Below are 24,193 nucleotides of genomic sequence, written 5' to 3'. Positions count from 1 at the left end.
TGGTTTTTATTAGAACACAAATTTTTTGTTAGTACATATAGGAATCCCACAACTCTGCAACACATTTGAAAGAGACCAAAGTCATTTCGTGTTGCATAATTTATCAGAAACAATCTGCAACTTTGTGTTTTGCATGTAGAACAAGAGTGATTGTTATCCATTCCAAAACAGGAAGACGAACTAAACTGCAATCTTCTCAGTCACAAATAATTCAGATAAGTAATAAAAGGAGTCTTTGCATATGACAGGGAATACATATGCTTTGACATGCAGAATGTTGCACAGAAATACTTCCTCAATGCGGAGCTATTGGTGCAGTTTGTACTGCATTTCAAGCCAGGCAATTTGTACGGTCTTTGTATGATTGGATTGATGCTCCAACATTTTGGGGAAAACTGTGATATTTTAATTCATCTTCAACAGGTTTCTCCTACAAATTAAGAAAACAATGTTATCTTATACACAGGTGCTTGACAAATAATGACCTTATTTTTGCAAGGCAGAGATTTGCCAGCAGTAGAAAGTATACGGTTGTCAAGAATAAAACACAAATTTAAAAATGCAATAAGTCCCGCATTCAATCGCACTTTTGCCATTGCAGTAGAGCTGGGCATATGCACTGCCTGTATCTGAGAATAACATCTGTGAGGTAGAGCTGAGACTGCCCCTCTCTGCCCCCCTCTCTGCCCCCCTCTCTGGCCTCTCTCACACGCTGTCTCATCAGGCAGGGAGGGAGGGGGGGGGCGCTGCTGGGAGGGACAAGCTGCGGACAGAATGACGCCCTCTGATTTGGGATATTCCCCAAGCAAGGAGCCTGTGTGTGCATAGACTGGGCAAGCTGGGACAGGCCTGCCTGCCTGCCTGCGTGCCTGCCTTTACCACCCCTCCCCCTCTAAATAGAGCAGCCCCCACAGCTGAAGTCTGGATAGCATCACTCAGATTAGAGACTGGAAAACTCTGTCCAGAAGGCAGCGCACGAGCCCAAAACCAAGGCTTTCCACAGACTACACAGACACACACACTACTACACAAACACCCTCTGAATATACTTAGTTTTTACTCCAACAGTGTTATGTTGTCTGGAATGAAAAGTAAAATTGTTCCTCTGATAAAGGTAACAGTTTTTTTAAACGCACACACACATTCATGATTAACCAAGTTTCTATCTCAAATCTATTTTTTTCTTAAATGAGTACCATTAAAAGTAATTTCTAGTAATATACAGTCAGTTCATGTGGATTGGACTTTAAAATCAGTACTTACAGACACTTATGTCTTAATGTGAAATTTGTTTCCAGATGTGAATATGGGTAATATGGTGGTATAATGCTTTTAGCCTTCCGTTCTTGACCTGAAGCTGTCGGTGCAGTTCTGAGGTGGATCGTTACTGATGTATTACTTGGTAGTTCATTCTTCAGTAGATGTAAACCTATGACATACTGAAGGACTTAAATTTCCAGTAAATGTACAATTTTTTAATGTATGAAGATAATTTACAGGTTGGCCTTTATGGGAATTTCCTTAAAGCGAGTAAACAATGCTATTGTGTGTCTAATCGTATAAAGAAATCTATGTTTGTAGAATGGGTGTAGAATGCCTTTGCTTTCTTCTTTATTAAATTCCTCAAAGTAATCCTATGTCATTTGTATTGTTCAGTAGAGATATGCTCCTTCATATTAATCTTTTTATTGATATTTTATTGATTCATTTCAATAACCATTTAATTTCTCTGAAGAGGCAGATTATTAAAAAGGTGGTAAAACTGAAACAAAACAGTAAAAACAAAATTTTAAAAATGCAACTAGCTCTGTTGCCTCTGTAAGACCCCCTCCATAAACAGTTTGAGGGATACCAGTGATACCATAACAACTGAATCAGTTTTTACAGCAGCAAATCTCCCTTCCTCTTCCTTACAGGTGTTCATTTTTGTTCATGTGGCTGTTAAGTGGGTGTAATCAAGGTCAAGGATCTGAATGCATCCTGTTATTCAGTAATGCTCAGCATCATAATAACAGTGGGTGGTTTCATTTTTGATTAGAGAGCCTATGATGTGGGATCTGTGAATGAGGAGAGGTAAGGACGGGAAATGTCCCTTCAGAGTGTAAAGAGGTGGATCTATGTACAGTCACACTTTATGTAAAATGGTGTGCCAGGCTGAATGTTCACTCAAAAGATACCTGAATATCTGAACATGATTGTGTCAGTTTTGTAAAAGGGAATGCAGTGTTTGTCTCCTGAAAATGGTTATTTAAATCACAATAAGTAACATCTATTGAGAGCTAAGTTTGTAAATCCAACTCAAAAGATGTTTAATGTCTACATATAGCCATGGACTGTTACACCCTTCTTGTAAATTGTAAACAATATAATACATTATATACATAATACAATAATGAGAGAAAGGTTGTACAAAAAGTGGTCCCTTAAAAAGTTGTCTACGACAAAAATACAAATTAAAAACCGATGTATTTTTAAGTAAGGTTCTCAGTAAGTATGTTGTTGTTTAGAGTTTATGTTTTTCACTTTGACCATGCATTTCGGTATAGCGTTTTTTAAATTTAAAGCCGATCGAAAAACAATACATGCATGGCTTTGTAGACAACTGCTGCAACTTCTCTCGAAGTCCCCTACTTCAATTTAACAACCGTGACCCAGCCTATACACAGAACCGCCGGGCAGACAATGGGAGACCCGTGCATTGCAGACGCTGCACATTTTGTTGGCAGTACAATGCTCTGCTTCTTTCGTAGTCCCAAGTCTGTAGAGGAGGACGGGGTAGTACTAAAATTTGCATTTGAGGCAGACTTCTAAATAGACTTCAGTGGGCGCTTCACCGCATTACCACAGAGTGAGGAAAGCGGATGACTCGTCACCTCAAACCGTTCACCCAAAGCCAAACTTTGTAGCTGGTAGCTAGTTTTGCGCTCAGGACACAAACCAGCCCTTGTGGTTATTGTTTGCTATTTGCGCTGCCTAAAAAATGAACTTGACGACTGATAAGGGAGTTCTCCGATGGCTTCATTTATGAGGCGTGAGTTAAGAGTGAGCGAGAAAGAACTACGTTTCGCTGCGGATTGTTACTACTAGTTACAACAGAGCAACTGCGAGTAGTGAAGAGCGAAAACCTATTGCTAGCTTGCTAGCTGTGTTCGGGTTGAGCGTTCGAGCACGGAAAGTTTTCAGTGCATGCGTGCGTCCTATAAATTTTCAGTTTGACTCAATTGTATACGTTGAATTATTCCTTTTAAATACAAAGGACTACGGCTGTATTTTAACCCAAAAAGACTGCTCAAAATTGGGAGGACTTTACTGAGCTCAAGATGTCAATTTTACCTTTTACTCCCCCGATTGTGAAAAGGCTTTTGGGCTGGAAAAAAGGAGAACAGAACGGCCAAGAAGAGAAGTGGTGCGAAAAGGCGGTTAAAAGCCTCGTGAAGAAGTTGAAAAAGACTGGTCAACTGGATGAGTTGGAAAAAGCCATCACCACGCAGAATATCAACACGAAATGCATTACCATACCGAGGTATCCGACCGAAGCCACAACCGCGGATCAATGCATGCATGCCGAGTCCTAGCTACCACTGTTTTGACAGACATAATTTTACTGTAAGCGTAGGATGCTAGCAATAACTTAGCGGGCAAGCCAACGGTATCACTCTCGCCACTAAGATAAAGTTCTGATCATATCATATAAATATTTGTACTGTGTCGCTGGTTAGCTTAGTTGCGTTGCGTTAGTCTAGGTGGACTGTAATGATTTTACCATCGCGCTAGCTCATGTTAGCTGGCTGCGTTCTGTATTCAGAGTTTCTTCCCTAAGAAGAACACTTTGCTCGCGTTATATTCATATTATGTAGCACTGTATTACTATTGTTTACCTTCAAATGTGTTCGTGTTTAGTGGTAACTAGCTAACTAGTTTACGTTGTATTAATATGAAGCTGGGAAAAGCGTAGCTAGTATATAACTAGCTTGCTGCCATGTTAAAGTATGCATCCATGTTTTGACTCGAGCTTAAGATGGTAACGTAGGGTAGTTGGTTAGCTTTGCAGTTTGCTAATTTAACTCGGTACCAGATTTTTATAGGGACAGAGTGTTTAAAAGCCATGCGAAAAGCTCAAGTAACTTAGCTAAGAAGATATCACTAATGGTTGTGAGTTATATAGCTTCCATATTAGCTGAGAGACATTAGACTGTTACAGCTGGCATGTCAACTACCTGTAACGTTAGACTGTCTATATTCATGTACATTTATAATATAGTACCTAATGTTAGTCTAGTTTGCTAGCAGGCTGCTAACGCTCATGGCGATATTAGCCAGACAGGTGATGGCTACACAGCTGCGTTCGTGAAAATGTTCGGTCACATTCGCCAGCAAGGTAGTCAGATGAAGTTAAATCAATTCGGCTGTACTGTTGGCTAGCTAACGTTAGTTAAATCGGCTGTTTTCGTTTGTTTTTTTACACGCACCATCAGAGCAAACCCAGCACAAAACAGCAGTGGTGTCGCACAGTTATGTAATAAGCGCTTTATCTGGGACACAAGCTAGATTGACGAATGTGACTGTACTTGCTGGCAAGCTAGCGGACTGCGTACCCGGGCGAATTGAGTGATGGGGTCTTCTTTGGTTTCTCTGGAATATTATTCATTACGTAAACTGTGGTAAACACAATGTTGCAGGCAGCCCAGCTTGCAATTCACTTGACGAATATTACTGACCAGTGTGTGCATATTGACAATAAATTAATGGGTGGCAGTCACGCATCAGTATGCGGACAGTCTTGTCACAATAATTCCACAGTAGCTTGGATACACGTCTTATAGTAGATAGAACGACTAGCTTTGACGTGGCCTCGCTAACTGTGGTTTCAGCGGTGGATTCTGTTGTTTTTAACACACACACACACACACATATATATACATATTTGGTGTCTGGCCTCGTGCATTAAGCCACCTTTAGCTGTACCCACAATAAAAAGGAATTCAAAATTTTCTTAAGATTCACCAGAATCACTACAATTTGTAACCTCTTCCGTACCTCATACTCTTGTATATATAAAGTGGCTATCATTTATTTTCAGTCAATCTAGGACTGCCTGTTTTTGTTCTACAGTTTACTGATTTGTTGGGCCAGATGTTATTTCTGCTAAAAGTAGATATATGGGCTACTTAAGCCATTTCTTCTGAAGCAGCTCACATATCTTAAGTCAGGGAGCTTCCTGGAACTTGCCTGGATTCTAAACATACAAGGGGAAATTTGAGGACCCACCCCTGCCTGATGGGGTAATTTTCTTGATTGTTGTGCACGATAAACAGTTTAACTTCCTGTGCCATTCCTGCATTGAGAAATATGCTGTGGTGGACTTATTTTCTTTATTGTGGCTTTTATGGTGCAGGAAGTGTGGAAGTTGGCATCTGTGTCAGCTGTTAAGGGGATTGTGAAACTGCCGACTGGCCTGAGCCCAAATTTAATTCCATTTTTGAAAGCAGAGAAACGCACAATGCAATAGTTATCTTCAAGGCTTTTAAATAAGGTTTATAGATTTGTTTTGCTGAGTGTGTTTTGGAGGACCAGCATTGCATTGTGGGAGCTTGACTCTGTCTGCTTCGTTCTCAGCGCGGCATGTCCCTGCAGCCTGTGCTCGGCAGACGGGACGCGCTCTCTTGGCCCTGCAGTGCTCCGCTGAAATATTTAACAAATGAGTGCCAAAGCGGCTGCCGACTGTTGGCGGTTGGGCACTTTCCCGCCAGGCACGCTGCTTGGCGCTGGTCCGAGTTGGGGGTGGTGCGCTCAGGCTGGTGGTGGGTCTGCCTTGGGGACTGCCAGGTCTCGCTTTCTATGGTAAAAACACTGCTGTTAACCGGTCACTAAGGTCCAGAGAGCGATCAGATGCGGGTGTCGTCTGAAATGGAATTATGCAGCTGATGTGCTTCCTCCTTTTTGCTGGGTGAATGTTTGTTTTTATATGCTTTTCCCCCTCTTGCTGGCCGGTTTGGAATACCCAGACATGCTCACACCGCAGCGCTCGCTGCAGCCTCTGGCGTCTGTTCGTTAGAGCGCAGGCGCGTGCTCTCCTCCGAAGCGCATGATGTCAGCCTCTGTCCCCGATTCACACACTGGAGGAACAGGCTTCACGTGTAGCCTCACTGGGGAGCCTGCGGGTGCCCGACCGTCCAGCAGAGCTGCGATGAGATGCCCCTATCCTGGCTGCCTGAAACGCTTCTGTCTCTGGGTGACACTAGGGCCACTTGTGCATCACCCTACGGGGCCACTGGCCGCGGTCAGCGCCGGCACGATCTGGATTTGATGCTGGACCATGGGGCCCATCAGTGCCCTAGAGCAGCGCTTTACCACGATGAGCCATATAGAGTCTGTTTGTCTGTCTGCCTACATTTCATCCCCGAGCCCAGCCAGGGAGCTTTCACATTGGCCAAAAGGTAATCACCATGACAACAACATCCTATTTTTAAAAGCAAAAAAGTACAGACAGAAAATAACTTGCATAAACAGCCTCGCTGTGATAGGTCTTGTGTTTGACACATGGCTGCTGTTTTTATCAGTGGAATCACTTTCTCGATTCCCAAACAAAGACAAACCCACAAGTCTGGTTTCAACATAGATTTATTTTTCTTTCTTTTCTCAGCTCACATAATTACAGTCTGAATTTGTTTACTCTATGTCTCAAGACTCTCAACACCTTGCGCTCCAGCGTGGGGTATTCAGACTGGCTGGCTGACTGCGTAGAGGTGTTTGATTGGCCAGGTCAGCTGGTGTTTGCAGGTCTGGCTGCTGCCTGCAGTCTGCTCTTTCTAGGCTGGTGACTGGCATGGAGCATCAGTATCGTGCACAAGATGGCTGCAGCTTTCTTCTACTCTTTTCTGCCATTTAAATCCACATTCAAGCCTATAATTTTGCTTGGTTTGAATCTCATTTGTCATGGTTGGATGGGTTGACTGTGCTGGGGATGATGGCCAGTGGTTTGACCGTTTGACCTGAGAGGGGAGGAGTTGGCTGGATTAGAGTGTGTTTTGGTTTGGATGTGGAAGGGCTTGGAAAGTGAAGTGAAGGGAAGTTACCACCTTGTGAAATGGTATGGTATCTGGTTGGGCATGTGCATGTGAGTGTTGTAAATCACACACATTTTAATTTGTATTATTTATTAGAATGATTAATCGCATTACTCCAGGCTCTCATTTTCAGCTATACATTGTTTTATGAGCTAACCAAACAACTGTAAGCTAGATCTCAGTACTTTTTCTGCTTTGGCATTCCAAAAGATGGCACCTAATGAGACACAGCATGGTACTAACCTGTCAGTAGTTGACAACTGCTGGCAAATAATAATAACCTTCCTGAATTATCAAAAACATTACTGTTTTTATATTAACTGTATGATGTAATTAATTTCATAAAAGAATGTAGTGCCACACGTTATGTGGCAGTTGCAGAGAAACTGAAAGCAGGAAAGTGCTGGAGGGACACACAGGGCGAGCAGGCGAGCGAGGCGTGGTGTCAGTGCGGAGACACTGGGAGGTGAACAGCAGTTGCAGTGTTGGTGGCTTCTGACAGCCCAGCTCAGCTTTAACCTCCTCCTGCACTGTTAATTAATGCATCTGTCAGTGTGCCGAGAAATGCATTAGAAAGCGCCGGTTTTAAAAAAATGAAAAATCACTATTTTATAGTCATTAAGCAGCTATTGGATGATTTTAGATGGACCCAAAATGCAGTTATAGAGCAAGATGTGTATTTCCAGTTTTTGACATTGGGAAGTGTGACTCATTTCTATTTAATGTTCACTTTTTTTTCTGTAAATCACAAGTTCCTTTCTGTACTTCCTCAACTTACCAACAAATTAAAAAAGAAAAATTTCAAAATATCATTGGTCAACTTCAGGAAGAAATATTAATTAATAAAGCATTATCTTGCATTTCCAAATGGGGTATTCAGGTCCGAATACACCCCAACTAGGCGTTATATTTATGGTAAAGACTGCAGTTCATGCAAATGGAAATGTGAAGGGTCTTTCTCTGCAGAGGTGGTCACTGTTCACTACTCAGTTTTTGATTAGGTTAGAAGCACTTAATTTTCCCTGTGAATGGAACTTTATTAACTTTGCAGTTCTGTCATCACACAGTGCTAAACAAAGAAGCACTAAGTAAAAACAGGATGTACTTCAGGAGTTCAAATGTATTGGTGTGCACTCACAAACAAGACATGTGCAGTTACACAATACAGCTGAAAAAGATTTAAAGTGGTGATGCTGTTGCCCAAGAGTGTAGTAGCTTTCATTAGTTAAGAACAAAATGAGTAAAGCATGGTCAAGTGTTTGGATTCTGGGCTCTTCGTAACCAACAGAAAGTGCTCCTCCTCCATTTCCTGTGCATATGCAGATCAGTCCTAAATATACCCTTTGAACTAAAGGCCTTGTTTTTGTCATGGGCAACTTGGGCAAATCTGTGAATCAGAATCTGTGTTAATGGCTTGTTATTATCTATTATTAGGAAATGTAAGCCAAAATAAGGATTTGACATGGGGGCACAAAAATAGAGGATTGGCTGGCTGCTACTCCCACGGGGCCTTGTGTTTACTCTCACCGCACCTCACGCTGACCACATTCAAATTTTTTGGCACCCTTGAGGTGTACGAAGTGAGAATTCAACCTTTATTTGTACGAAGACCATGTGATGTAGAGACTCCCAATCGTTCTGGTTTCAGCGGATTATTGATGAATCTTTCCCTTCTTTGAAGATGTGCTTACTATGTCTGTCGAAACCCAGTTTTTCTTCCTTGAGGTTTCTTTCAGTGAGAGGCTGTAGTGTGTCAGAGCTTCTGAGCTCTAGGATGTGTGGTTCTCAAATGTTTGTTGCAGACTTTCTTGCCTTGCTTTTTGTTTGAAGGCATTGTAGTTGAGGGAGAATATAATCTAGATATGACGTCTAAAGTGACTAAGCCAAAGGCGGGGCTGTAACTAGTCTGCGTAGCTTGTGGCTTTTGGGGGCAGAGAACAGTGATAGTCATTCCGAAGTGGGCCTGTGGCATTGCAGTGTGGTTCTCGTGCTCTCAGCCTCTCTCCATCTCTCTCTCTCTCTCTCAGTTACTCTCTCTCTGTTGGCACAACTTTGTTCCATTCAAAACCGAAAAGACTATGTGGACCCTCCGGCTCGCGGCTCATGGCTTCCTGTGCTCCCATCCCTGTATGTGCAGCAACCCCCTCGTTTCCCTCGTCTGAATAATGTGAAAAAATACGTTAGGAGGGCCCACTGGTGGGAAAAAGAAGAAAGTGCGACCATCACTTGACCACAGGTTAGCTTTCACCGGATAAACATTTGAAAGTCGCAAAGTGTGTCACGTAATTAAAGGGAGCCTTTGAAACGGGCGTCAGAGCGGTGGCACTGCCGAGCTTTCTGCTCGCGTGCGGGAACGATGAGTAAGATTGTTTTCCTGGCTTGCCGAGCGAAGGTCCCCTCAGTCTAGTTTTGGGTATGTTTACGTGTGGCAGTGGGACGCTGGAAGTAGTCCTTGTGTAGTTTCATGGTCTGTTTCTTTCTGAATGGGCGGTGGCTGTGTGTGAGGACGGAAGGAGGCTACAGACGGCTCCGCTGGCTCTGCGCTGGTAGCTGCCGGCGCCCTTTAGCGGTGGATTCCACCCGCCTGAACTTACAGCGGCCCGGGCTTTCCAGCAGGAGCTGGCCCTGGGCCCAGGCCTGGGATCCTGTCTTGTCCGCACATGTGTGCTTGTGTCTGGGTGTGTGCACGTTGGGGTGTGCTGACTCAGTAGGCAGAGGTTGTTTAGGCGAGCGAGCTGGTGAGTGATGCGGGGGTGGGAGGGGGGCGGAGCGTAGGATGGGGGAGACGAGGGAGAGGTCTGATGCTGGGGATTCCCACTGCATTGTGGAATTGATAGTGTGTGTGAGTGTGAGTGTTTGTGTGTGTTCTGACAGAAGATGAATGTGCTGGCCTTTTTATTTCTCTGGTGTAAGCTGTGACGTGTGTGTGTGTGTGTGTGTGCGTGTGGGCGTGCACACGTGTTGTGGGATGAGGCAGTGGCACGCAAGTCACTAAGAAAGTGACAGAAAAGTTTCGTAGTTTCCCCCAGCGGGATTTCAGGTCTTCCATCCTTCCTTGTCATGGCTGTACGGCCACACTGTTAAACAGAGAAATGCCATCTCCGGTTAGAAGGAGCTCCGTGTAGGCCTGCGCATTATGGCCAAAATATCATATATATTTTTCATATTATTGTCAATATGACAATATTTGCTTTCCCAATACATATTATATGAAGTCAGCTGGTGGTTAGATGGAGTCTCAGCGGTTAGATGGAGCTCAGTAGTTAGATGGAGTCTCAGCGGTTAGATGGAGTCTCAGCGGTTAGATGGAGTCTCAGTAGTTAGATGGAGTCTCAGCGGTTAGATGGAGTCTCAGCGGTTAGATGGAGTCTCAGTAGTTAGATGGAGCTCAGCGGTTAGATGGAGTCTCAGCGGTTAGATGGAATCTCAGTAGTTAGATGGAGCTCAGCGGTTAGATGGAGCTCAGCGGTTAGATGGAGTCTCAGCGGTTAGATGGAATCTCAGTAGTTAGATGGAGCTCAGCGGTTAGATGGAGTCTCAGCGGTTAGATGGAGTCTCAGTAGTTAGATGGAGCTCAGCGGTTAGATGGAGTCTCAGTAGTTAGATGGAATCTCAGTAGTTAGGTGGAGTCTCAGCGGTTAGATGGAGTTTCAGTAGTTAGATGGAGCTCAGCGGTTAGATGGAGTCTCAGTAGTTAGATGGAATCTCAGTAGTTAGATGGAGCTCAGCGGTTAGATGGAGCTCAGCGGTTAGATGGAGCTCAGCGGTTAGATGGAATCTCAGTAGTTAGATGGAATCTCAGTAGTTAGATGGAATCTCAGTAGTTAGATGGAGTCTCAGCGGTTAGATGGAGTCTCAGTAGTTAGATGGAGTCTCAGCGGTTAGATGGAGCTCAGCGGTTAGATGGAGTCTCAGCGGTTAGATGGAATCTCAGTAGTTAGATGGAGTCTCAGTAGTTAGATGGAGCTCAGTGGTTAGATGGAGTTTCAGTAGTTAGATGGAGCTCAGCGGTTAGATGGAGTCTCAGTAGTTAGATGGAGCTCAGCGGTTAGATGGAGTCTCAGTAGTTAGATGGAGCTCAGCGGTTAGATGGAGTCTCAGTAGTTAGATGGAGCTCAGCGGTTAGATGGAGCTCAGCAGTTAGGTGGAGCTCAGCGGTTAGATGGAGCTCAGTAGTTAGGTGGAGCTCAGGGTTAGATGGAGCTCAGTGGTTGGATGGAATCTCAGTAGTTAGATGGAGCTCAGCGGTTACATGGAGTCTCAGTAGTTAGATGGAGTCTCAGCGGTTAGATGGAGTCTCAGTAGTTAGATGGAGCTCAGCGGTTAGATGGAGTCTCAGTAGTTAGATGGAGCTCAGCGGTTAGATGGAGTCTCAGTAGTTAGATGGAGCTCAGCGGTTAGATGGAGTCTCAGTAGTTAGATGGAGCTCAGCGGTTAGATGGAGCTCAGCGGTTAGATGGAGTCTCAGCGGTTAGATGGAATCTCAGTAGTTAGATGGAGCTCAGCGGTTAGATGGAGCTCAGCGGTTAGATGGAGTCTCAGCGGTTAGATGGAATCTCAGCAGTTAGATGGAGCTCAGCGGTTAGATGGAGTCTCAGCGGTTAGATGGAGTCTCAGTAGTTAGATGGAGCTCAGCGGTTAGATGGAGTCTCAGTAGTTAGATGGAATCTCAGTAGTTAGATGGAGTCTCAGCGGTTAGATGGAATCTCAGTAGTTAGATGGAGTCTCAGCGGTTAGATGGAGTCTCAGTAGTTAGATGGAATCTCAGTAGTTAGATGGAGCTCAGCGGTTAGATGGAGCTCAGCGGTTAGATGGAGCTCAGCGGTTAGATGGAATCTCAGTAGTTAGATGGAATCTCAGTAGTTAGATGGAGTCTCAGCGGTTAGATGGAGTCTCAGTAGTTAGATGGAATCTCAGTAGTTAGATGGAGTCTCAGCGGTTAGATGGAGCTCAGCGGTTAGATGGAGTCTCAGCGGTTAGATGGAATCTCAGTAGTTAGATGGAGTCTCAGTAGTTAGATGGAGCTCAGTGGTTAGATGGAGTTTCAGTAGTTAGATGGAGCTCAGCGGTTAGATGGAGTCTCAGTAGTTAGATGGAGCTCAGCGGTTAGATGGAGTCTCAGTAGTTAGATGGAGCTCAGCGGTTAGATGGAGTCTCAGTAGTTAGATGGAGCTCAGCGGTTAGATGGAGCTCAGCAGTTAGGTGGAGCTCAGCGGTTAGATGGAGCTCAGTAGTTAGGTGGAGCTCAGCGGTTAGATGGAGCTCAGTGGTTGGATGGAATCTCAGTAGTTAGATGGAGCTCAGCGGTTACATGGAGTCTCAGTAGTTAGATGGAGTCTCAGCGGTTAGATGGAGTCTCAGTAGTTAGATGGAGCTCAGCGGTTAGATGGAGTCTCAGTAGTTAGATGGAGCTCAGCGGTTAGATGGAGTCTCAGTAGTTAGATGGAGCTCAGCGGTTAGATGGAGCTCAGTAGTTAGATGGAGCTCAGCGGTTAGATGGAGTCTCAGTAGTTAGGTGGAGCTCAGCGGTTAGATGGAGCTCAGCGGTTAGATGGCTGTGCAGAAAGCAGGGTTTGGAGCTGTTGGGTAAATCGTGGAGGCCCGCGACCTTTGTTCTCTGAATTGTTGAGTAAAAGCGATTGCGTTAGGATCTCAGACTTTTGGAATTTCTTCCTTTCTCATTCTGTCTCATTATGGGCTTGGCTATTCGGTTTGATCATTAGCTAACAGCCTGTTTGATAGCACACGTACACCCTCAAAACGTTTGAAGTACACTGGGTTTCCTCAGTGAAAACCTCTGCCTTTAGCCATCACATGTGGTGTGAACTTTCATAGGTTTTGTAGGCACAAGGAAAGAGATTCTTACTGTGTTTGTTTTTGTCCATTGCTTGCTGTTCAGAGTTTAAATGTTTAGGCCTAATATTACACAGCACATACTGTACGTCTGCCGTCCTTTAAATCTCATATGCCTATCAGAGTACGTCTTTGAATGTTCCCATTGTACTTAATGACATAATTGCATCAATTTTTATAATAATGTGCTGCTGGCTCCTCCACACCTGTTGCTTCAGGCTTTTAATATGCATCTGTGATGGTTGTGCTGTGCTGATGCTGTGTTTCTCAGTGGGTAAATAAACTGTATGAAATGTGCCTCGGCTTTTTACAGGAGTTTTCTCTGGTTTGATAGATATGCCAGTGGAAACTGCAGTTCAGTATACTGTTCAGGGAACCGGGCTTGTGACTCAGAGGTTGCAGGTTCAATACTCAGGTGGGGCACTGCCACTGTACCGTTAAGCAATATGCTTATCGTGAATTGCTTCAGTAAAAATGTCCAACTGTATAAGTGGATTGTCTGGATAAGAGCGTCTGCTAAACACCTGAAATGTGAAATCAATACATACAGACAGTCAGACTTAGAGACCCACTACTCTCCTCTCTCTCTCTCTCTGTCTCTCTCTCTACCTCTCACACACACACACACACACACAAACACACTGCAGTCACCATGCAGGTTTTTCTTCCTGTTATGTGATCGGCCCAATAGCTCAATTGCTGTTGTTCGTCTTGTCGATTTCCTCCCTAGCTGTCTGGCGTCAGTCTGTGTAACATAATATTCTTTCAAACTGAGTCTCGTCACACTTTCACAATGGTGTGTAACTACATTTTTAAGATAATTTATTTGGAGGGCTCCTTTCATTTTGGCTTATACCCCTTAACTCTAGGTATACCTTCCTGTATTTGTAAAGATATCATGGGTGGATTATGGTTCACATATATGGTGAATTTAGTTATGAATTTAGTAGGCTAATTGAAATGCATTGGCTTAATGTGTAAAAAAGAGGCTGCACACAGATGTTATCGTTTTCTGCACCTGCCCTCCCCTCTACATTAGGCTCTTAGCTTATGAAGTCATTTTTCTGTTTTTATATGCATGCACCTGCAGAAGCTCAAAGCAGCAGTCGTTTCAATGTCCTGTGTCTCTGTGGAGAAACGCAGTGGAAGGGAACACGTTGCTTTTATGTGTATTCTGCTGCTCCTCTCTTATTTATAGCATGCTCAGCCCAGTGCGCACCTCAGGCGCTGATTCTGCCTCAAGCTCCGGGCTGTTTCTTTGCCTTGCTTGTGTTTGAGTGGGTCTCTCGGTCAGCGCTGCGTGCTCTGCTCACGTACAGTACAGCTTGTCCTGTCTCTTTTTCCCCTGTGCCTCTCCTGACAGATCCCACCACACCGTCGCAGGACAGGCCATTTTTAATTGGCCGTCGGGTGAAACCCGACCCCGTGAGATTTTTATTGTTGAGCGTCTGAGGGAATTGCCTGACAAAAATGTGAATCCCAGCTTGTGCCAGTACAGGATCCCTCCAGCCGATGCATGGTTTCAGCGTGTGTGTGGTGAGCTGGCCTGAGCAGTAGCACACAGTGTTCACCCTGCATTCTCAATGAGCAGATAGTGAAACTGCTACAGGAGGTGCAGAGTTTTGAATTGAGCAGTCATGTTTTAGCCCACTGAAGCTGTTGTGAATGAACGTGCCATTTGGAGTAATTCACAGCGCACTGTCCAGGCTGCTGTGGCGAGTGCCAGGTGTGGTTGTGTCATCTCTGACAGGGGCAGATGGATCGGTGAGATGTTTCACGGCATTCCTGGGAGACCTGGCAGCCACTGGCGGGGAGTTTGGTGCCAGTACTGGCGGTGCCAGCCTGTAACAGACATCAGGCACATGGTGATGGACCAATGTCCAGTCTGAGTTCCCTGCATGCTATGTCACTGATGGCAGCTTGTGTATAGTGTGTACGTGCGTGTGTGCATGTGTAGTGTGTCTGCAGTGTGACTGTAGCGTCTCTGTGTGTGTGTATCTGTGTAGTGTATCTGTAGTGTGTCTATTGTTTGTCTGTAGCGTGTCTGTGTGTCTCTGTGGAGCAGCAGCAGCAGGGCTCTGCAGGGGCAGGTCTGGTAGCTGCGCTGCAGTGGGCTGGGTCTGCGCAGCTGCAGTGTGTGCGCAGTGGGGTGGGGTGCGCAGCTGCAGTGTGTGCGCAGTGGGCTGGGTCTGCGCAGCTGCAGTGTGTGTGCAGTGGGCTGGGTCTGCGCAGCTGCAGTGTGTGCGCAGTGGGCTGGGCTGCGCAGCTGCAGTGTGTGCGGGGCTGGGCTGCGCAGCTGCAGTGTGTGCGCAGTGGGCTGGGTCTGCGCAGCTGCAGTGTGTGCGCAGTGGGCTGGGTCTGCGCAGCTGCAGTGTGTGCGCAGTGGGCTGGGTCTGCGCAGCTGCAGTGTGTGCGCAGTGGGCTGGGTCTGCGCAGCTGCAGTGTGTGCGCAGTGGGCTGGGGCTGCGCAGCTGCAGTGTGTGCGCAGTGGGCTGGGGTGCGCAGCTGCAGTGTGTGCGCAGTGGGCTGGGTCTGCGCAGCTGCAGTGTGTGCGCAGTGGGCTGGGGCTGCGCAGCTGCAGTGTGTGCGCAGTGGGCTGGGCGGCGCAGCTGCAGTGTGTGCGCAGTGGGCTGGGGCTGCGCAGTGCAGTGGTGCGCGCTGCAGTGGGCTGGGGCTGCGCAGCTGCAGTGTGTGCGCAGTGGGCTGGGTGCGCAGCTGCAGTGTGTGCGCAGTGGGCTGGGGCTGCGCAGCTGCAGTGTGTGCGCAGTGGGCTGGGTGCGCAGCTGCAGTGTGTGCGCAGTGGGCTGGGGCTGCGCAGCTGCAGTGTGTGCGCAGTGGGCTGGGCTGCCAGCTGCAGTGTGTGCGCAGTGGGCTGGGGCTGCGCAGCTGCAGTGTGTGCGCAGTGGGCTGGGGCTGCGCAGCTGCAGTGTGTGCGCAGTGGGCTGGGCTGCCAGCTGCAGTGTGTGCGCAGTGGGCTGGGCTGCGCAGCTGCAGTGTGTGCGCAGTGGGCTGGGGCTGCGCAGCTGCAGTGTGTGCGCAGTGGGCTGGGGTGCGCAGCTGCAGTGTGTGCGCAGTGGGCTGGGGTGCGCAGCTGCAGTGTGTGCGCAGTGGGCTGGGGCTGCGCAGCTGCAGTGTGTGCGCAGCTGCAGTGTGTGCGCAGTGCGAGGCGTTACTCAGCGCGCAGGAATGCCCCGCGAGCCCCCGGGGAGGGTGTGTGGGCTGCTGTTTGCTTTGCGGTGCCTGCCGGGGTGGAAGGTTTAGAAAGCTCTGGCCGCCGCCGGCGCATCGACAGGGTGGGGTCGGGGCGTGGGGGGGTGTAGGGGGTGTAGGGGGGCGCAGGGGGGGGCAGAATGGCCGCTCTGTACTGAGACAACAAGCGCGCTTTGTGCTGCACGTGTCATCGCTTACGCCAGTACTACGAGCTGCAGGGCGGGGCCTCTGCCTTTAGGTGGGGGACGGGGTTCTCTCAGAACGGGCTCGCTGTGCGGGTAGAGGTCAGACGCATCCTCATACCCACGCTCTGTGTGTGTGTGTGTGTGTGTGTGTGTGTGTGTGTGTTCTGCTGCTGTGTCCGTGTGATCCACTGTGTGTGGTGTGTGTGTGCACTCTGCTTGTGTGTCTGTGTGCATGTGTGTGTATGTGTGCGTGTGGTAAAAGTCATGGAGTTGTACAGAGGTGGTTTCTCCTTCACATTCTCGTAAATGAGTACCAAAGAAAAAACATCCCATAATTTAAAATGTTGATCCCTGTGTGCGTCTGTTAGCCTCCCCGTTAGTTAACATTAGCAGAAAAACAGTGCTGTTGCAGCATGTTGGAAGTTTCTGAGGTTCAGTTCCGATGGACATGGGTCCTTACAGTTTTTACAGCCTGGGTCTTCCATGTTAGTAAAGCACTCTTCACTGTATTTTACCTGGGTTACTGTTGTACGTAATGCAGAAGCCCCAGCGTGGGAACCTATGACATTGTTTTTGATGGCTTTCCCCTCTTCTGAGAGTCTTTCCTCCACCACGTGTGAGTGTCTCATTGCTGAGGAGTGTGAGTGTGCAGTAAACCTCTTTCACAGTGATCCGGTCTGATTTCAATTCCACATTGTTAAGCTCTTTGAGTCATACTCAGATTAGCTGGCTTCTGCTCTTAAAACAAATGGAGAATGACAAATCCACAATGGTTTGATTAATGCACAGGACAGGCAATGCTGTGGTGGAAATTCCCTTTCCTGAACGACGACGTGGTAAGAAGTCTGGTTTGTGCGAGTTCTAGGAAAATGTCCTGTGCGGAGCTCTATCTGTATTGACACTTGTCTGCAGTGGCAGAAGAGCAAAGCTTTGTGAACCTCATAGTGGGTGGGTCTAATATTCATAACCACGCAGTGCCTCACACCCGTCAGTCAGTAAACATCTGAGAAACATTATGATTGGTTAAAGTCCATAAGCTACATTCCATACGCTGTGGTGTTGGAGAAGCTTCACTCTCTTATCTGTACTTGCATGTAAATCGGACGCTCGTGGCTGACTTTGGGTTGAGCTGGACCACCCCCCCTCGCTTTAGACAGAGAAGAGCAGTGTACGGTGCCACTACAGCAGGGCAGTGTGCTCTCAACATCCCCTCCACCTCACATCCAGTCCCCTTTCGCCATAAGGACCGGACGGCACGTCTAGTGTCTCTTAAACCGGCTTGTAATGATCAAAGAATGTGACTCACACAGATTGAAAACGGGCGTCGTATGGGCTGAGTGTCTGATGGAGTCCATACGCGGTGTGATTAATGCGACTGGACTGAAAGTCGTACGCTACAGGCGTTTTTATTTACGTGGGGAAAATAGAACAATATTTAAGAGACACACAAGGGGCATTAAAAGGAGAGGAGGAAGTGCTTGGCGTTGTGTGATTTATGCAGGGTTTTATGGGCTGGAAGCAGAGGTCCTGGGCCTGGATCACACGGTGTGTCACTTGAAGGGATGTTGCAACCGGTGAGGAGTGTGAGTGGGATTTCCGGCCTCCCCTAACAGAGCTGTGCAGCGTGACATTCACTCGCTCTTGGCCGGACCCTCTGGCTTTATTGGACGAGGAGCCTCGCTGCTTCAGGCCAGACTGCCGTCTGCCACCCCCCCAACCCCCCACCCCCCTCAGCCGCTCCCCTACCACCCTAACCCCTACCCCCTCCCCCCCTCCCTTCTGCTCAGTTTGGGCCCCCTCCTTCCTCCTCGTGGTTAGGCAATGATGTCACTTGTGGATCGCTGTCAAGAGCACTTTTTTATCATTATTATTTAACTTCCTTCTTTTTGGTGGAAGGCCTGATTGCTGTAGCAGAATTTGGGAAGCGAGTGTGGTTTGTAGCACATGGGCCACTGAGGCGATCTGGCCGGGGGGTGGGTAGGGAGGGGGGGAGGGGTGGGGGCCAGACCGGGGGCGGTGAAGCCATTCAGACGGTCACACTTGCTCCTTTTGTCCGTGTCCCAGTCCAGGCTCTCTCCCTCCCCCTTTGAGCTCACAAAGCATCCGTCTGCTCCACTCTACCCCGCACCAGCCTGCCTGCACCAGCCTGCCTGTACCTGCGTGCCTGTACCTGCGTGTCTACCAGCCTGCCTGTACCAGCCTGCCTGTACCTGCGTGCCTGTACCTGCGTGTCTACCAGCCTGCCTGTACCAGCCTGCCTGTACCTGCGTGTCTGTACCGGTCCCGTCTGTACCTGCGTGTCTACCAGCCTGTCTGTAGCAGCCCGTCTGTACCGGTCCCGTCTGTACCTGCGTGTCTACCAGCCTGTCTGTAGCAGCCCGTCTGTACCGGTCCCGTCTGTACCTGCGTGTCTACCAGCCTGTCTGTACCGGTCCCGTCTGTACCTGCGTGTCTACCAGCCTGTCTGTAGCAGCCCGTCTGTACCGGTCCCGTCTGTACCTGCGTGTCTACCAGCCTGTCTGTAGCAGCCCGTCTGTACCTGCGTGTCTGTACCAAGCCTGTTTGTATTGGCTTGCTGCCGCGGGAAGAGCACTGACCAAAGCTTCTGTCAGCGTGTTTCTCCAGTGGAGCTTGTTGCTGTGTCGCTCACAGAGTGGATGCTGCAGAGTGCCCTGCTGCCTCTGCAGTGGAGTGCGGCTGTGAACAGGGCCGATCCCTCCACCCTTATTAGATGCCACTAAACTGTCAGGCTGATGGGGATGGCAGGCTTGGCGGGGCATGCCCCATACCTATGCAGAATTGAGAGTTTGGCACATTTCAGGGTTTCCTACAGAAATAACCACAATGAGCATAGACTCCTAGTCCTTAAGAACATTCACTTCTATACCTTCTGGCCTCATGTAAACGGACAGAGTTCACAAACAACTTCCCAAGTCCACTCAATAAAGCCCCAAACTTCAGTAATTTTGCGTTTTTCCTTCCTTTTCCTGCCGATTACATCACAAGTGGTCTAGTACCACAGTCCGTAATTCATCTGAACTTACTGCAGTTTCATGACTAGGGATGAGTATCGTTCATATTTTGATTTTGACTTTTTTTAACCGGTAGTCTATTTAAAAGAATGAGCAGATGCCAAAAATGAACATCTTTTTTATTACAAAGCCACATCCCAATGTTTGAATCCTTCTAGTTAAAATACAGCCACACTTTAGACCATTTCGCTTTTGCCTTTTTTACTAAGTTTATTTAGCTAGCTTGCTAATGAGTCGACCAAGCAAGTGTAATGTTAGTACAGATCAAAATTAATCACCAAAATCTACGTTGCGATTCGGTCCGGTAGGTAACGTTGCTGGTCCTATGGGAACCGGTGCCTTGTCCCGAGTTTTGATGCCAAACCCTATTCATGACTCGTTAGACCTATAGACCTAGCTAAATCTACATTGAAATGTGTTTTTTTTTTGAAAAGATGGAATTTACATTGATGTCATTGACATGTCATTGCCCAAAACCTTTCAGCTTATGTTTTTCTGTAATAATAATAATAATTATTATTATTTGAGTTATTGTTATTATCAGTTAATTTATTCATAAATATTTTTTTATTGTTGTGGCTGTTGTTGTTTTAGTTTGCGTGTGTTTGCTTGGAGCAGCCATTTCCCCGGTGACGTGCAGAGCTTACGCATTATCCGCCAGTGCAGCTGTGTGTTCACTAAGCCAGTGGGGTTCAGCAGCGCGGTGTTACTGTCCCGCCACCACACTGTTACACATCACATCACGCCGCCATCTGAACCCCGGGGCGTGAAATGGAGTTGAGTTTGAGGCTGCGCGCTGGGCGCTGTAGCGGCTGATTGCTTAGCCCTGCTCAGGCGCTGTGCTCCCTGCCCGGCGCTGTGCTCCCTGCCCGGCGCTGTGCTCCCTGCCCGGCGCTGTGCTCCCTGCTCAGGCGCTGTGCTCCCTGCTCAGGCGCTGTGCTCCCTGCTCAGGCGCTGTGCTCCCTGCCCGGGCCCGTGCTCCTGCCGGCCTGTGCTCCCTGCTCAGGCGCTGTGCTCCCTGCCCGGCGCTGTGCTCCTGCCGTGCTGTGCCTGCCCGGCGCTGTGCTCCCTGCTCAGGCGCTGTGCTCCCTGCTCAGGCGCTGTGCTCCCTGCCCGGCGCTGTGCTCCCTGCTCAGGCGCTGTGCTCCCTGCTCAGGCGCTGTGCTCCCTGCTCAGGCGCTGTGCTCCCTGCTCAGGCGCTGTGCTCCCTGCTCAGGCGCTGTGCTCCCTGCTCAGGCGCTGTGCTCCCTGCCCGGCGCTGTGTCACGGTGGAGCGGCCGCGTTCCTGTGCCGCACAGGGGGGGCGAGGCGGGGGCTCAGACCGCTGGCACATCCAGGCGCTCTCTGTGCCGGAGCCTGCCATGTTTGTGCTCAGATTAGAGATGCAGATTGGGGCAGTCTGAGCTGAGGGGGCTAAGCCCCCCCCCCCTTCCCCCCTCCAAATCTCAGTCGTCCCCCTTCCCCACTCTGGTGACAGCAGGCCAGGGGGGTGGGGCGGGTATTCGGGAGTAAGAGGGCGGGCCTGCCCTGCGGGGTTAGGGGGTCAAATTAGTTTTGTGATTGAGAGCGGCTGTTTAGCCAATTTTCCCGGTGAGAATCGATGGCTCCCGCGTGCTCCCGCGTGCTCCTGCGTGCTCCCTTTCCCCAGCGCTCGGCTGGCAGGGGCAGGCTGTGACCCGCCGAAGCGCCACACTCCGGCCCCGCCCCCACACTGCGGGGGCCGCTGTGAATGGAGGCTCGCGCTGAGCTGTCGCTGCTCATCTCCTACTTCCTGTCTAGCTCTGCAGGCTGCAACACAGTGGGGAGGGCGGGGGCTTATTTGAGCTGCAACACTGATTATTGTCTAAATAAGGCGGTAGGATCTTTTCACATGTGAGCAGTGTGTGCGTGTGTGCGTGTGTGTTTTTGCACGTGCAGGCTATTTGGCTCTTCCCTCCACCAGTTCCTGTAAATCATTATCTGTGATCTTACAGGGGAAATATGTCCTCTTAGCAGGGGCAGGGAATGTGGGCCCATAATGGAGACTGACCAGTGCCTCAAAGGGGTCCCTTCAGAGCGGTGATCATCCCAGAGCAGACACAGGCCCCTTCAGTGTGCTCTAATGCTGTGGTCTCCCTGGACACCTCTCAGCCCTTCTGCTCACCCAGGGGACTGGTGCGGGGGCAAGGGGATGAAGCCCAGTGAGTCATCTGGTGTCTCTTCCCAACCCCTCAGCCAATGGCGGAGGGGTCAGAGGCCCGTGACATCACAGTAAAGGGCGGTCTCATGCCTTCCACGGTGGGCTCGGAGCGCTGACTCGACCCCCGTTAGTTTTGATTTTTTAAATGTGTTACCGGGGTTCGTTGTGGAGTGGAAGGCTGGAGGAAGTGGCTGGGTGTTTACAGGCCACGCAGACCGCTTCCTTTTTTTGTCTGTGGTGTGCAGAAACGCGTTCTGACTCCAGCTGTGTGCTGCTTCGGTGAGCTGCGCTAGTTCTGGGCCAATGACAGCACCGCTAGGCTAACGGCGCTTATGTAAATGTTATCCACACGCTCATTAAGAATGTACAGCCTTGAACACGCCTTCTCTCTGTAATGAAGACGGTTGAATAACCATTAGTTCCACTCACAATCCGCTGCACTGTGCATATCAAATGAAAATATCCAGGCTATGTATAGTTCTGTGCTTCAGGACATAAAGTTCTCTGTTTTCTGGTCACTCTCTCTCTCTCACACACACACACACACACACTGCTGTAAGAGCTCTTCTATGAAAGAGACTCAATTGCATTTCAAACTCTAATGGTCATTTTATAGTTGAGCGCTGATGTGTGTACTGCGGGTGTAACAGTGCACAGAACTCTCCGTGTGTGAAGTTCCTCGGCTTTGACTTCAAGCTGCGGCACGTTTTTTGGTATTTGCACTCCAGTCTGTTTTCCTCACTACAGTAAAAGGCGCCATTGGGTGATGCTTTCATTGCTTTAATGATGAGTTTAATTGGCATTTCTGATGTATTGCCAGCGATGTACCTGGTTTCAGTTGAACAATGCTAAGTTTGAATGATATGGGAGGGTCCTCGAGCCCTGGCTTCTCATTTGAATGTGCCATTCTGATGAAGCTGGGCTGAACTAGCAGCATCTGGCCCTTTGCTAATGTTAAGTCATCCTCTCTCTCTCTCTCTCTCTCTCTGCAGGTCTCTGGATGGCCGCCTGCAGGTGTCCCACAGGAAGGGGCTGCCCCATGTCATATACTGCCGGCTGTGGCGCTGGCCGGACCTGCAGAGCCACCACGAGCTGCGGGCCATGGAGCTGTGCGAGTTCGCCTTCCACATGAAGAAGGACGAGGTGTGCGTCAACCCCTACCACTACCAGAGGGTGGAGACGCCAGGTGAGTGGGTGCGGTTCGCTTGCTCGGTGCGTGTGCGTGTGGACGCGCGCGTGGGCCTGTTGTGAAAGGCTGGAGTGTCCCCCCCCCCCCCCCGTGCTGCGTGCCTGCGGTGGGCCTGTTTGCTCTCAGCCCTGAGGCTGAAGGTCAGAGTGGTTGCCTTTCTCTGAGCTGCTGAAGTGTAGGCGGCCCGTTTCCTGTGTGAAAGGCCATGGAGAGTTTGTGTCGATGACCCCCGTGATGGTTATCGGCCTCTAAAGGGTGACTTGCTCATGGCAGGGTGGCATATTACTCACATGGCCCAGCCCCTCAGTGACCCCTGAGACTGCTTCAGTATGTGTGTCCAGACACACTGAAAGTCCATGGATGGCTAAGCTTACCCATGGCTGAAATGGCCTGCCTGAGCCTTTTAGGGCCCCCTATGCATCAGTGGTTCCTAGCCCTGTTCCTGTAGGTTTTCACTCCAGCCCTAACAAAGCACACCTCATTCAACAGCTAGAGATCTCCCTGAGCTGCTAATTAGCTGAATCAGGTGTGCTGAAATGAAAACCTACAGGATGGTTGATCTCCAGGAACAGGGTTAGGAACCAGTGGTGGCATATTCATACCACTATTAAAAAAACCTTCTCAGTCTTGTTTTTGTTGTGTTTATAATGTGCTGTATTTTATTATTTACTTGCTGTCTTATTTGGTGTGTTTGTGGCATTTTACCAATATTTTTACATTTTTAAGATATTCTCATTATTATAATGATTTGTTTCCTGTGTGAAAGGTCACGGTCTGTCCTTCCTCCACAGTGCTGCCCCCGGTCCTGGTTCCTCGGTACACAGAGATCCCCAGTGAATTCCCACCACTGGATGACTACAGCCACTCCATCCCCGAGAACACCAACTTCCCCGCCGGCATCGAGCCCCAGAGCAACTACATCCCCGGTGAGTGGGCGTGGCTCCACACCTGTGCGGCCTGCAGGGGACGCTGGCCTCCAGAGGAGGAGACTGGGCTGAGGGGGGCACGCTTTTACAATGAGTCCTGTTCTGAGGCAGTACTGCTGGACACAGTATGGAGACATATATACACACAAACACACGCACACTGCGCAGGCACCCACGCACACACAGCACACACACACACGCTCACACTCACTCACACACACAGACACACACACACTCACACGCTCAATGTGCATGCACAAACACACACATGCACACATACACGCCGAAAAACAGAATTCAGGGGGGTCCCCCTAACGAAAGTTCTATTCTGACACTGTTTCCTTTTTGAAACTTCAGCTTGCTTGCTTGCTAGCAGAATGATGCATGCAAGCCGCATTCAGCAAGATTTAGCCTTATTCCACACACTCGCAAAAGTGCCTCTTAGGGGCTATTGCTGGTTTCTGTTAAACTATCGTTCATAAATATGAGTATGTGGGGTGTTTTCTTGGTGGGCTTGGTGTAGGCACAGCAGTGTGTGATCTTGATTCACTG

General features: G+C 48.7%; 1 protein-coding gene across 1 annotated transcript in view; it reads left to right on the top strand.

Annotated features, from left to right (window-relative positions):
• The first annotated feature begins 2,797 nt into the window (after nucleotides 1-2,797).
• Nucleotides 2,798-24,193, top strand: part of smad3b (SMAD family member 3b) — a 35,553-nt gene continuing 14,157 nt past the window's right edge. The window contains exons 1-3 of the mRNA XM_064312232.1: nucleotides 2,798-3,523; nucleotides 22,519-22,712; nucleotides 23,507-23,641. Coding sequence (XP_064168302.1) covers nucleotides 3,321-3,523; nucleotides 22,519-22,712; nucleotides 23,507-23,641 — 532 coding nt within the window. The 5' untranslated portion in view covers nucleotides 2,798-3,320. The remainder of the gene's footprint in view (nucleotides 3,524-22,518; nucleotides 22,713-23,506; nucleotides 23,642-24,193) is intronic.

Source organism: Anguilla rostrata, chromosome 16 (assembly GCF_018555375.3).
Source record: "Anguilla rostrata isolate EN2019 chromosome 16, ASM1855537v3, whole genome shotgun sequence".
Lineage (NCBI taxonomy): Eukaryota > Metazoa > Chordata > Actinopteri > Anguilliformes > Anguillidae > Anguilla > Anguilla rostrata.
This window is presented reverse-complemented; position numbering and strand designations above follow the sequence as displayed.